Source organism: Chlorocebus sabaeus, chromosome 13 (genome assembly GCF_047675955.1).
Source record: "Chlorocebus sabaeus isolate Y175 chromosome 13, mChlSab1.0.hap1, whole genome shotgun sequence".
Taxonomy (NCBI): Eukaryota; Metazoa; Chordata; class Mammalia; order Primates; family Cercopithecidae; genus Chlorocebus; species Chlorocebus sabaeus.
The window spans coordinates 33,969,623-33,984,376 of NC_132916.1; the positions used below are offsets into that span (position 1 = coordinate 33,969,623).

The 14,754-nt window shown below is 39.4% G+C and overlaps 1 protein-coding gene across 7 annotated transcripts in view; it reads left to right on the forward strand.

Moving 5' to 3' along the window:
- The window catches only part of FIG4 (FIG4 phosphoinositide 5-phosphatase), a 128,944-nt gene that overhangs the window by 72,362 nt on the left and 41,828 nt on the right, over positions 1 to 14,754 (forward strand). For all 7 annotated transcript variants that reach the window (XM_073022404.1, XM_008007375.3, XM_073022403.1 and 4 more), the window contains exon 16: positions 8,744 to 8,882. In XM_073022404.1, the coding sequence (XP_072878505.1) occupies positions 8,744 to 8,882 (139 nt within the window). The remainder of the gene's footprint in view (positions 1 to 8,743; positions 8,883 to 14,754) is intronic.

Sequence of the window (14,754 nt, forward strand, 5' to 3'; positions counted from 1 at the left end):
GAGACCCAGCATGTAGGTCTTGTACTGTTGTACAGCAGATCTGAAGCAAAGGGATGGGCTGAGGAGAGTGTGCCACATTGGGAACTGTCTGCATTCCTCCAGTTGGGTGGGCCAAAGGATACTTGAGGGTTGACTGGTAACCAGATGTGGGCCTTATGGAGGAGGGTGCCATGGAGTTCGCCTGGGTCCTGGCCAGTAAGGCCCTTGGAAGACCTAGCAGCAAGATCCAGGAAGTAAACACTGGATACCTAAGGAGCTAAGGAAGGAGTTACAAGAAACTGCCTGATAAAAGGGAATTGTAAGAGAATCCCAGTGCTGGCAGTTTCAGAAGCATCTGGGAAAGCATCCATAAGAGTCAGCTGTCCACATTTTCTAGGCCCAGAGAGATTGCAAAGCTCATCTCTTATGCTCCTGTCCAACTGTATTAGTTTTCTGTGCTGTGTAACAAATGACTATAAATGTAGCAGCTTAAAACAGCACACATGCATTATCTCACAATTTCTGTGCATCAGAAATTTATGCACAACTTAACTGGGTCCCCTGCTTAGGGTCTCTCAAGGCTGCCTTTGAGAAAGAACCACTTCTCAGCCCACATGTTGGCAGAATTCAGTTCCTTGTGGCTGTAGGACTCATAGCAGCGTGCTTCTTCACAGCTGACAATAGGATTAGTGTGCTAGCAAGACTGAGTCTTATAAATGTAATGTAATAATGGGAGTGACAACCCATCATCTTTGTCATATTTTGGCCAGAAGCAAATCATAGGTGCCCCTGCCCACACACACGGGGGAAATCCACATCCATTTCCTAGGGCTGCTGTATCAAAACAGCACAAACTAGTGGCTCAAAACAATAGAAATGTATTGTCTTGCAGTTCTGGAGGCTAGAAGTCTGAAATCTAAGTGTTGACAGGGCCATGCTCCCTCTGAAAACCCAGAGAGGAGAATCCTCACCGGCTACTCCTGTCATGTGCTAACATGTACATATCCCTCAGGGTGTATATCACCATGAAAAAGGGCATCTGCTCTTTTGCCCTCTCCTGTCATCATTGTCCCTGTAATAGGGGTCATTATTGACACTTAAGGATCAAGTAATGTGCTTTTTTTTTGAGACGGAGTCTCGCTCTGTCGCCATGCTGGAGTGCAGTGCCGCAATCTCGGCTCACTGCATCCTCTGCCTCCCGGATTCAGGTGATTCTCCTGCCTCAGCCTCCTGAGTGTAATGTGCTCTGTAATAAGACTAGAGGACAGACAGAATGACTGTGTAGCTGTCCATGTTTAAAAAAGAAAGGAGTAATACAAAAGATAAAGATAGTTATGAGAAAATAATGTGCACAAATGGAAAGGTAAGGCAAAATTATGCACAACTGAAAGAGGAACTACTATGAAAGGAATGATTTTATGAATAATGTGGCTAAAACAGGCTTCTTTATTTTAAGAAGCATGGTGTCATTGGGATGTACAACTTATTTTTAAATTACAATGGGTATTATATAATGGTGACAATATAGAACAATTTTCTTTAAACCACTCAAGACAACTTTGCAAAACTTAGTAAGTCTTCTCGTGTTATGCTTCTGGGCTAGGCAGGAACATACTGATTAACTAGACTTAAAAAAAAAAAAAAAAGAAAAAAGCGCTGGGTGCAATGGCTCACACTTGTAATCCTGCGCTTTGGGAGACAAAGGCAGGAGGATTGCTTGAGCCCAGGAGTTTGAGACCAGCCTGGGCAACATAGTGAGATCCCATCTCTACAATGAATATATAAATTAACCAGGCATGGTAATGCACACCTGTAGTCCCAGCTATGTGGAAGGCTAAGGGCAGAGGATCCCTTGAGCCCAGGAGTTCGAGGCTGCAGTGAACTATGATCATACCACTGTACTCTAGCCTGGGTAACCCGACAGAGTGAGACTCTCTCTCAAAAAACAAGCAAACAAAAGCAACTAGAATAGTGAAATTACATTGTTAGGAATTTTACCCTTGGTTTATGTGGATGGATTGATGCTATGTGGGCAACTCACCTGACCCTTTTTTCTATTTATTTTATTTATTTATCTATTTATTTATTTACTGTTCTTGAGGCTTCACATGCTAGCATGCATGTTTGTCTAGGAAGCACCTTTTAGTGTTTAGTATAACTAGTTACATAGGCAGTTGGAGGATGCTTTACAGGGAAAGCATAGGTATCTCTTCAGATGTTAGGGAGAGCTTTTAATTCCCTTAAGGGCCTTGCTAAGCTCTTTCTATTTTTTTTTAAATGCAAATTTTGTAAGCCTGGATTTTCTTGCTGAAGCTGGTTGAATTTAAATCCTATTATAAAAAAAAGATAAGAAACCTACAGCAGTTAATAATAGATCTGCTGTATATATATATATGTGTGTGTGTGTATATATATATAGGCCTAACATAAATATATACACCCACATGCGTGTGCATAATTTAAATGTAGTGAATGTGTATATGCATGCATGGAGGGGAATCATGTTCTCAACAGGGATCTAAAGAGAAAAGCTCCCAAGGTGTGTTAGGCCGTTTTTGTGTTACTATAAAGAAATACCTGAGACTGATTAATTTTATAAAGAAGAGAGGTTTAATTGGCCCACGATTTTGCAGGCTGTATGGGAAACATGGTGCCATTATCTTCTCGGTTCCTGTGGGGATGCCTCAGGGAACTTTTAATCCTGGCAGAAGAAGGGGGAGCAGGTGTCTCACTGGCAAGCGGGGAGAGGAAGGAGGTGCCACACACTTTTAAACAACCAGATCTCTTGAGAACTCACTCACTATCACAAGGAGTGCACCAACCCAAACACCTTCCACCAGACTCCATCTCCAACATTGTGGATTAGATTTCAACACCAGAGTTCAGCAGAGACAAATGTCCAAATTATATCACAGTGTCAGGACTTCAAAGCTTACCGCGCGTGGAAAACAGTGATCCCAGAAGATGGTGCTGAGATGGCTTCACCTGGCATTATGCTAGTACTCTAAAGGACTGCTAGCAGTTTCTTCCCCTTTCTGCTCACTGCTGAAAGAGGGACATCAAAGGGAACATGCTGAGAACATTTTAATTTATCAAGAATAGTGAGATAGCCTTCTGAGGTCATCCTTCAAACAGCAGATTGTGAGTGAATAAGCTGTATTTGGCAATAGCAGAAATAAAACAGTTGGAAAAATGTTTTGTTTTAATAACATTTGTTTTAATACCCTTGGTAACTCTTGTTAAAGCCCAACACTTCACCTCTCCTGCAACCAAAGCAGTTATACATGGCAAGAGAAAAGTTTGTAACTTATTACTCTTAGTTTAAACAGACTACAGTTCTCCAAAGGACAGCTGACTGTCCTGTGACGTTTCCATAGTAAGTTCATTCTTCCACTCTCCAAAATGACCATTTCATAACTTGTCCTCCTCCTTAAACCTACAACACCTCAGTCTCAGCTGATGACTTTGCTTCATGCTTCAGTGAGAAAATAAGTTATGAGAAGGGAACTTCCTCCAATTCTTACCATCAAATGCAGAGGCCGTCGTTTTCTGCTCCCGTAGTTTCTACCCTATATTGTATTACAGTGCTTGTGGTGGCCCTGCTCCATCTGAAGCCAAGCCTTGCCTTTTTCTTTGACTCCCATGCCTTCTTGTGTTCCCTAACTATATGCTCGTTGCTGTACATCATCAGTTTCTCCCTCTGTATTGCATCATTGCCATTAACATAAAAGCATACCTTAGCGTTTTCCATCCACCCTCTCCAGCTATTCCTAATCCCACATCCCCCTCCACCACAGTCCTATTTCCCTGCTCTCATGAGCAAAACCTCTTGAAAGGGTTTTCTCCACCCTGTTCTCTCCACATGCTCCACTTGACAACTGCCCTGCCATGACACTGAAACTGTGCTTGTCCAGGTTACCAACAATCCCCACATTGCCAAATCTAATGTTTACTCTTCTGACTCCATCTTACTCAACCTTTCAACAACTTTCATCACAGTTGACCACTTCCTCTTTCTTGAACTTCACTCTGTGAGATCTCTCAGTGGGATATTGAGATCTCCCCCAGTAGGAGAGAGTGTCAGTCTCTTATTGACTTCCCTTGCCCTGTTGCTAAACCCTTCTCTTTTTCCAGTTTTGTCTTAGGGGTATCACATTCAGCTTTTGACCACCATGCATTTGACACTCAAATTTTTATCTCTAACTTTAACTTCTCATGAACTCCAGACTCATTTATCTAAATGTCTGCCTAGCATCTCCTCTGGGATATTGAATTTAGTTTTTTTGTTTTCTGGTTGTTTTTTGTTTGTTTGTTTGTTTTTTGGGGTTTTTTTTTTGAGACAGAATTTTGCTCTTGCCCAGGATGGAGTGCAATGGCATGATCTCGGCTCACCGCAACCTCTGCTTCCTGGGTTCAAGAGACTCCCCTACCTCAGCCTTCCGAGTAGGTGGGATTACAAGCATGTGCCACCATGCTTGGCTAATTTTGTATTTTTAGTAGAGACAGGGTTTCTCCGTGTTGGTCAGGCTGGTCTTGAACTCCTGACCTCCTGGCCTCAGGTGATCTGCCCGCCTCGGCCTCCCAAAGTGTTGGGATTACAGGAGTGAGCCACCATGCCCGGCCATTGAATTAGTTTTTATCATTGCCATGACAAATTACTACAAACTCAGTGGTTTAAAACAATACCCATTATCTTAGAGTTTCTGAGGACCAGAAACCTACGGACACAGCATTACTGAGCTGTATTCTCTGCTTAGGGTCTCACAAGTCTCAAGTAAAAATGATGTCACATGACATTAAAATGAAGTCAAAATGTCAGCTGACCTGGGCTCTTATCTGGAGGCTTCCTGGCTCATTCTCATTGTTGGCAGAATTCCATGCAGCTATTGGACCGATGTCCCATGTCCTTGCTGGCAGTTGGCTGAGGGTCACTCTCAGTTCCTAGAGGCTGCTGCGTTTCTTGGCTTGTGGCCTGCTCTATTTTAAAGCCTACCACAGTGCACCAAATACATCTTGTGCTTCAAATCTCTGCCTTCCTCTTCAGCCTCTAAAGGATTAATGTGATTACAGTAGACCCAACCAGATGAGTTAGGATTTTTCTATCTTGCAGTTGATGATGAGTAACCTTAATTACATCTGCAGAGTCCTTTTTGCCATGTAGTAGAAAATATTCATGGTATGATACTAGGGAGCAAAGGTCTTAGGGGCCAGATTTCTTCCTACCACAGATATCTAACAAAATCACAAATTTACCATTTCTGAGACAGAAACTCTTGACTGTGTCTCAAGTCCGTTTCTCTATTTGTTTTTTCTACTTCAATACCCATTGATCAATTCAGAAAACCTAGGAATTCTCCCTGCATTATTTCTTTTCCTCATCACTGTTCCCCAATCCCATCTATCAAAAAATATTGTTGGTTATACCTCCAAAATTATGTGTTCCGTGTTTCATCCCTACTTCTGACATACTGATCCACACAGCCACAGCCACCCACTGTTATCTGGTTGACTGCAGGGGTTTGTTGTTGTTGTTTGTTTGTTTGAGTGAGGTCTTACCCTGCCGCCCAGATTGGAGTGCAGTGGTGCTATCACAGCTTTACTGCAGCCTTGACTTCCCAGACTCAAGTGATTTTCCCACCTCAGCCTCCTGAGTAGCTGGGACCACACCCATCTAATATTTATTTATTTATTTATTTATATTTTTTTGTAGAGACAGGGTCTCCCTATGTTACCCAGGCTGGTTCCTACCTCCTGGGCTCAAGTGATCCTCCCTCTTTCTAGCCTTCCAAGTAGCTGGGACTATAGGCATGTGCCACCATGCCCAGCTCACATTTTTTTATTATTTTTGTAGAGACGGAGTCTCCCTGTGTTCCCCAGGCTGGTCTCAATCTTGTGATCTCAAGCAATCTGCCTGCCTCAGCCTCCCAAAGTGCTGGGATTACAGGCATGAGCCTCCATGCCTGGCCATTTTTTTCAAACACTAAAGTAATATATGTTAATTATACAAAGTACAGAATGGCTCACAAATAAATCATATGATCCCTACCTTCCAGAGATAGCCACTTGTATATTTTGGAGAACATGATCCTTCTGGTTTTACTATACCTGTAATTTATAACCTGCTTTTGTTCCTTTAGATAATGTAGTGAATCTTTATAAACTTATTCTTCTATAACATGATTTTTAGTAGCCTTATGGTATTCTATCTTTGAGAAGCATCATAATTTAGGTATTTGCTTTGTACATTTAGAGTCATTCTAAACAAACATGTTTGAACATATACCTTTTTTCATATTTTGATCTTATGAAAAGTTCAGAAGCAAATTTATTAGGTCAGAGGGTAAAAATAATTTTTAGGGCTTAAAATATCTATTTATATATTATATAGATACATATTTGCCAAATTGCCTTTCAGAAAGGATGTAACAGTTAATGTTCCCCTTGGCAGAGTATGGGAGTGCCTATTTTGAAATGTATTTGACAACTTAACAGGCAGAAAATGGTATGTTGTTCTAATTTGCATTATTTGATAACTAGCGAAGTTGGGTTTTTATATATCTGTTGGCTGTTTCTGTTCCTTTTGAAGTGTGTGTATCTGTTTTTCTATTAGGGGTTAATTTGTGTCTCTCCTACATTTAGTTGGTATTTATTTCAATGTCTGATGTGAGGTAGGGATCTGACATCATTGTCCCTTCCCCCTCCACCCCAATACTATTGTACTGTTTATTGAATAATACTTCCTTTCATTGCTGATTTCAGAGGCCACTGTATCATAAACTTAATATTAGAATAAGAGCTATTTCAGTTCAAAAATGATTTTTTCTCTAATTAAAAAGAATTGTTATATTTAAACCTGATCTATTTAAATATAGTGAGTAGTAAAATTGGCTAATGTTTAACCTGTTTGAATGGTATTTGAATGGTGCATATTCTTTTTTCCCTTAAAGCGCAATTAAACATAAAAGTGGCTAATCATTTTGCCCTCTTGTTATCCACAACCACAGAGAGCCTACCAGTTTTAAACCCTTGTTCATATCCAGAGTACCACCATCTTCCTGGAGGTAATTGTTTTATTTGCAGTCAGAAGTAGCCAGGAGAAGATCCTTGGACTCGTTAGGGCTCACTTATATCTCAAGCTTAGTAAGTGATGATAAACATCATACATGTATTTTAAGTTGCAGCAGCAGTACTTCTAAGAAGTCTTCTTTATGATCCTTTGAAAGAATGTTCTTTTTTTGGCTATGTTTCTCACATCTTACATTTTACCGTACTTGCTAAAAATTAAAGGTAACTCCTGTTAAAGGATGAAAGAAACTCCTAGAAAACGTGGCTGAAAAGTGGAAAGCTTCTCTAGATTATATTAAGATATTTTGAGGTACTACGTGGAATGAACTATTAAGTGCTATTAAGGCTATTTAAGAAGCATAAAGAATGTAATTGCCATAAGAGCAAAATGTTTACTTTTGTATTATGTAAAGAGGGTACAAATTGGGGGAGTAATGTATGCATTATTTAATGCTTGATGTTTTCGCTCAACAAGTGCAAAGAAAGTCCCCAAATGTGCTCAGCACATAAACATGTCCCTTTTTATATATTACTTTTAGCCCAAAAGGTAAGTGCTGTTTTAATGGAATGCTTCCTGTCTAATATATGAAGTACATGTTTGATATACGTATTTCGTATCTCAGTCATTTAGTTTTGCCGTAATGATCGAATAACCCAATGAGAACAATGTTGCTAATTTCAGGTGTATCTTGTTCACTATAACTGTTGGAAGAAAATTGATTTTATAATAATGTTACCTTGCTCCAAATGCAGTCATTTCTACTGTGCTATCTTTTTAGTTCTATGCTCATTTTTGGAAAGAGGTTATTATTTATATTGTGGATGTCTGCCACAAACTTGAATATACAGGACTCTGAGACAAGAATGGAAAGAAGGAAATAAGAAGAAAGAATGAAGGACACTAGGGAGGAGAATGTAGAACGGGAAGGGTGGTTCATGAGACCACTTCAGTGCATATTATCATTTTTACCAAAAGATAATTAGGAAAAGGAAGAGGAAGTAAAACATACACACCGTCAGTTTTGTTAGTTCATAGTATAGTTTAAAAGATAATTTTGGAATGCTCAAATAGTTAGAATGAGGCTGTTATCATGTGCCTTCTCTGCCTTCATTTTCAACCACAAAAGAGAATGGGCCAGGCTCACAGCTGACAGGGACAAAATATGTTGTAAACATTGTCTCTGTTAAAGAAAGGGAGAGTATCTTTTCAAGGATTAAAAGTGGAGACAATGCAACTGACTTGTTCAAAGTTGTACAACAGAATATGGATAGAAATTGGGTCATTTTATTTGTCTCTGAAGTCTCTGCTTGTCTTTGCAATAAAGTGAAGATACATTTACTTCAGGTAAAATAACAAATGGTGAGGATATATTTTCATTTTAAAAATAAAATTGCTATCTAAGGTATTTACTCTCTGAGTTCTTAAAGATGTTTAAGTGTCTCCAAATTCAACAAGCAGTTTATGTTCGCTATCATCTGTGTATTTTATAAGAGCTATGGAACAAAGAGGAAACATTTTGAAGCAAGATTTTAATTCTGCGCCAAATCTTGGTAACTTATGTATGTGTGTATGAAGTACTTGTATTTTTATGTATTTGAAGTATAAATACTACTTTTATACCACTATCCTCCTAAGAAAATATTCTCGAGTTATATACATCAGTAATTGATTTTCTGAAATATGTATTTTGCTTTTTAGATGCTGATAGACAAGATTCCATTAATCTCTTCCTGGGAGTTTTCCATCCCACTGAAGGGAAACCTCATCTCTGGGAACTCCCAACAGATTTTTATTTGCATCACAAAAATACCATGAGACTTTTGCCAACAAGAAGAAGGTATTTTTCTTCCTAGTCTGTAATATAAACTCCCATTTGGTGTTATTTGGAATATGAGATACTTTTCATCTTGAGAAATCATAGGCTAAAGTAGTCAGCTTTATTTTATTTTAAAAAATTTTTTTAATTTTTTTGTGGGTATGAAATAAGTGTATATATTTATGGGGTACATGAGATGTTTTGATACAGGCATGCAATGGGAAGGAAGCACATCATGGAGAATGGGGTATCCATCCTCCCATGCATAAAGCAGTCAGTTTGGCCACATGCTTGCCATGAGTTCAGTACTGTTGATGTCCTGAAGTAGATTGGGGAAAATGTGGTTAGCAATTGTTGTTTTGCATTTTCTCTAAGATATGAAGTTTCAGACCTTCATTGTTGAACAGAAGTTGTAGCTCCACTAAAGCAAACCAACAGTATCATCTTTGAGTGTTTCCTACAAACTTGAAACTCTCAAGGACTCTAAGATACAGAGTCAGTCTTAGATTTTTCAAGTGTGACAGCTAAGCAGCTTGTACCTTGTAATTCCAATATTCTCTCCTCCACGAAACAACCAGTCTCAGTGACACTGGGAAGACAGGAAGCTAGAGCAGTGCTACTAGCTAGCGTCAGATAACCACTTTCATGTCCCCACCACTCACATGCTTGAGTCACTTGTCAGTACAGGTTATTTCGAGTGCAGTTAAATTGGTAATAATATTCTCAGAAGAAACAAACAGTTTACCTGAAGCAGTTTAGTGTGACACTCTGTAGTGTGAGCCTCAGGGTCAGGTAGAGTTGAGTTGGAATCTCTGCAGTTCTGTGACCTGGGTCAAGTAATTTAAACTCTCTAAGCCTTATTTTCCTTATCTGAAAATGTAATGCCTGGACACACCTCACGGAGTCATTGCGAGGATTTAATGAGGAGGCTCTTTAGTGTTTTTTAACTGAGGAGTCATGTACTATAATAATATAATCAATTTTGCCACATAAATAAAATATTTTACATACCATACATGAGGTTAGAGCCTAGTCCATTGCACTCAAAGGCCTCTAATGTCAAGTTCGCCCGTTGTGCTTTTCTCTTATAACATGAATTTGATAGAGCCCTAATTTTGTGTAAAGATACCTACCAGGCCAGGCGCGGTGGCTCACGCCTGTAATCCCAGCATTTTGGAAGACCAAGGCGGGAGGATTACCTGAGGTCAGGAGTTCGAGACCAGCCTGGTCAACATGGTGAAACTCCGTCTCTACTAAAAAAAAAAAATACAAAAAATAGCTGGGCATGGTGGTATGTGCCTGTAATCCCAGCTACTCGGGAGGCTGAGGCAGGAGAATCACTTGAGCCATGGAGGCAGAGGTTGTAGTGAGCTGAGATCATGCCACTGCACTCCAACCTGAGCAATGAGCAAAACTCTGTCTCCAAAAAAAAAAAAATACCTACCAAATACTGTAGGAGTCATTGCCAGTCTGTGCTAATTGTGTGTATGGGACTGTGAACAACAGACAAAGTTGCAAGTACAGCTCTTGCAGTTGTTATTAAGTTCTGTGTTGCTTCAGGAATATTTAAAATATTAGGAAGGTCTCAGAGTTTATATGTTTCTTATCAATGCATATTATTGGAATAACCAATACTTGAGCTTACTCTCCCTATAAATGGAGCACTGCTAATTTTTACATTAAATTTATTATTAATAAAATATTATTTACATGAATTTTTGCTGACAAAAAATTTGGAACTGTGTATTTGTTGAGCGATCTGTATAAATACCTATATTTGTATTTACTGATGACAGTTAACTATAGGTAAATATGGTTGATTTTCTGAATTTTTATGTTACCTGTAAGTATTGAAGATATTTTAGATACAGCTTGGGAACAGCCATAACTCAATTTTCCACTGCAGAAATTAGCTGTGTATTAAAAGCATAATTTAAACCCCTTGCTCACCTTGAGTTACATAACGAAGGCAGGTGGTTTTGGAGTTTATGTGTTGGAATAAAAGGAAGCTGGTGTTACATCCCCATTTTCTAAAAAAGGAAATTGAGGTGCAGAGATAATGTCTTGGCTAAGATTATTCAGTTAGATGATTCAGTGAGAATCAGCTCTAAGCCTACCACTGAAAATAAAATTGTATCAAAGTAGATAATATGGCTTACTCAGTTGATTTAGATCTCCTTTTTCTGGTTGGTTGGTTGGTTGGTTGGTTGTTTTTTCCTCTAGAATGTCAAAATTCTGAAAACTGTTTTTTGGTGTCAGGGGAAGAGGGTATTGGTACTGAGCATAAACAGTTTTTAAAAAAACTTTCTAGTGTCACCCACCTGTACAGATTATTTTGCTGACAGTTAAAGCAGCATTACAATTCTCAAAAGAAATGAACAGTTTACCCGGAGGCAGTAACAGGACAAGAGCACGGAGCTCAGGCTCAGGTAGAGCTGAGCTAGAATTTCTGCAAGTGTGTGGCCTGCGACCCATTAACCTCTCAACCTCATTTTCTCACCTGTAAAATGGAGATGACTATACATACTTCACAGGGTCATTGAGGCTTAAATGGGAAAATATATGGAAAGTACTTAATACTAGGTCTGACACAGAATAAACCCAGTACTGAAGTAGCCAGACTCTGGAAAGCCTGCCTTCAGTTAATACCTGAGTGACCTTGGGCAAGTCACTTAACTGGTCTCATTCTGTTTCCACATCATTAAAACAGAGACAATAATAGTACCTAACTTACAGCTTTCTCAGAGAATCAGATGAGATCATATAAATGGTTAGCACCTAGCTACATACAATAGGTGTTAGTATTGTTACCGTCTTTTGTTTGTTTGTTTTTGAGTCAGAGTCTGACTCTGTCACCCAGGCTGGAGTGCAGTGGTGCGATCTCGATCTCGGCTCACTGCAGCCTCTCCCTCCCAGGGCTCAAGCCATCTTCTCCCCTTAGCCTTCCAAGTAGCTAGGACCGCAGGTGGACACCACCATACCCAGCTGATTTTTGTATTTTTGGTAGAGACTGGGTTTTGCCATGTTGCCCAGGCTGGCCTCCAACTCCTGGGCTCAAGCAGTCTGCCCATTTTGGCTCCCAAATTGCTGGGATTACAGGTGGGAGCCACTGCACCTGACCTGTTACTATTCTTTAAGGAGATAACATTCCCTAGTTTTTAATATCTATTAAAGATCATACAGGATGCCCGTAAAGTCTGGAAACTTAGATAATGTGACTTATTAATGTAATATTAATAAAGACTTTATTATTTATTCATGGGTGTTTTGAAATTTGTGGCATGTTGTATTTTATATTGTGTTTACCAATGATACGGGAATGGTATAGATAATGGCATGGCGTATCTATGCTATGAAATAATATTTTTCTTGCACAATAAGAGAAGAGGGAATAAACCTAACTCTACCTAGAGTTCATTGGAACAGGGTCCTCTTGAGATAAGTACTTCAATGACACAAAATCTCACATTTATTGATCTGCCTAAAACCGCTAATTGAAGCTTTGTTCTGAATTTGATTAATATGGCATATAATCATCTAAGATTCCATCTAATGAACTGGTGTTTAGAATGTCACCAAGATGCTTTTAGGCATTAAGCATTAATTATTTCATTGACTCCTAGAGTTGGGAGATTTATTGGCTTGCCCCCTGTCTGATATGTGAGTTCCCTTTCTGTTTCCCTAGGGAGAGGTAATCTGGCCTATGCTTGATAAGCTCTTGTTTGTCAACTGTTGAAGAGGCAGTTTTTTGGAACAGTTCGCTTACACAATTCTTCCTCACGTCGTGCTGAGATCTGCTCTTCTGTAATCTTACTTATTAATCCTAAAGACCTTAAAAACAAGATTTCCTCATCCACTTGATAATCTTTTAAATATTTGAAGATGAGTTCATATACTTTCAAAATCTCTTCTTCTACTGGTTGAATAGCTCCGGTTTCTTCAGCTGTTCCTTGTATGCTGTGGTTTCAAGTCCCTCCAGCATTCAGAACATCACTCTCCTCTGTGTATATTCCAGTTGAGGTCAATGTTCTTCTTAAACTGTGGCCCCCAGATCTGGGTCCAATAATGGTCAGCGTTTGGTCTGATTTGTGCTAGCTGTTGTGAGACCTCTGGGACCATCACTCCCCTTGTCCTAGATGCTGTGTTTTCATTGATAAGCATAAGGTCACACCAGCCATCCTCAGCGTTGCCATCACAGTGTGCACTCCGAGCTTCCTGTCTGTTAGAACTCCTAAGTCTTTTTTAACATGTGCCATTGCCGCTCCGCCACATTGGTACCATTCTTGTCATGTTCATATATGCTTTGCCTCCTTCCAAAAAAAAATTAAAATGTGTATCCTTTAATGAATACTTCTAGCTTTATAGTTTCTTCAGATTTAATCAGCTGATCGTCTTGATCCTAATTCGAGTACTTGATGAAAAATGTTGTCTATAGTAGGGTAAATGGTAGAACCCATTGATTTCCACGCACAGACAACTCCCTCCACATAACATTGTTTAGTGCCTTTGGTTGTAATCATTTAAACAGCTGTAGGTTTGCTTAACTATACTCTTGCCCTGCCCATATTTCTCTGTCTTGTTCACAAATATTGATTGCTTTGCTGACATTCATGAATGTTTCAGAGGACTCCCAAGTTAGCTAGGGAAATTAAAGACAGTCTTTAAAATTTTTCCCTAACCTTCCTATGGAACCAAGAACTCTTAATACTAGGAACTGAAAAAGGAAAGAGAATCTGACTTACTGGCTTTTTTGTATGCAAAGAAGGAAGCGACACTCACTTGGAATCTCCTGTTTCCTGATCCCTGGTCCCAAAGCAGGTTTCTGACCCAGTGCGTTGTTCTTCCTCTGGATAAATGTACCTGGTAGTAGAGGCGGTAAAGATTCCCCTATCTTGGGCTTAGTCGCCTTAGATGCTCTGATCCTCCATCCATTTTAGCTTATCTTCTCCAAGGCAGATATTTCTTTGCTTCTGAGACTCACCCAAAAGACTTGGAATCTTTTAAAAGTGTTGTTAAATTGCTACGTATTGCTAAGGGAAATACAATTTAGTAATATTTTTTAAAAGTTTATGGCCTGGTCTTAAATCATGAATACATGATTATCTTTTCATTCTTGCTCACCACAAGAATTCTGAGTTAAAACACATTTTTTGTAATGTCTACTTCTTCCTAAGCAAGCTGATTGTAAGCAACATTCTTTAGGGAATTCCTCATATACTGATAACTTCTCTACTTTCCTCCCCTGCCAGGGTTAGATCATCACAGAATTAGATTTACTCAGATGCATGCAAACACACATGCATACACCCCTCTTAAACAATTAGTCCATGTCTTTTTCATTCCCCTGATCTGACAGTCTGACTTTCCTATCAGAAAAGGAAATGATATTAGCTTGATGTGGCTTGTTTTTGTGAATATATGTGAATTCAGAGAATGCATTGGTCACTTACAACACGTCTCTGTCTCATATTTGATTCTGTTATGTTGCTGAGATCAACATCACTTACATCACTTGTTGATGTCTGGTTTTTGGAATCTGTCACCCTCTCACTGATGAGCATCAAGACTCCTGTTATCCTCAGCAAACTAATGCAGGAACAGAAAACCAAATGCTGCATGTTCTCACTTAGAAGTGGGAGCTGAATGATGAGAACACATGGACACATGGTGGGAGAGAACAACACACACCGGGGCCTGTGGTGGTGAGGGTGGGAGGGAGAGCATCAGTATGAATAGCTAATGGATGCTGGGCTTAATACCTAGGTGATGGGATGATCTGTGCAGCAAACCACCATGGCACACGTTTACCTATGTAACAAACCTGCACATTCTGCACATGTACCCCAGAACTTAAAGTTGAAAAAAATAAATAAATAAATTCTGGTAAATGTAA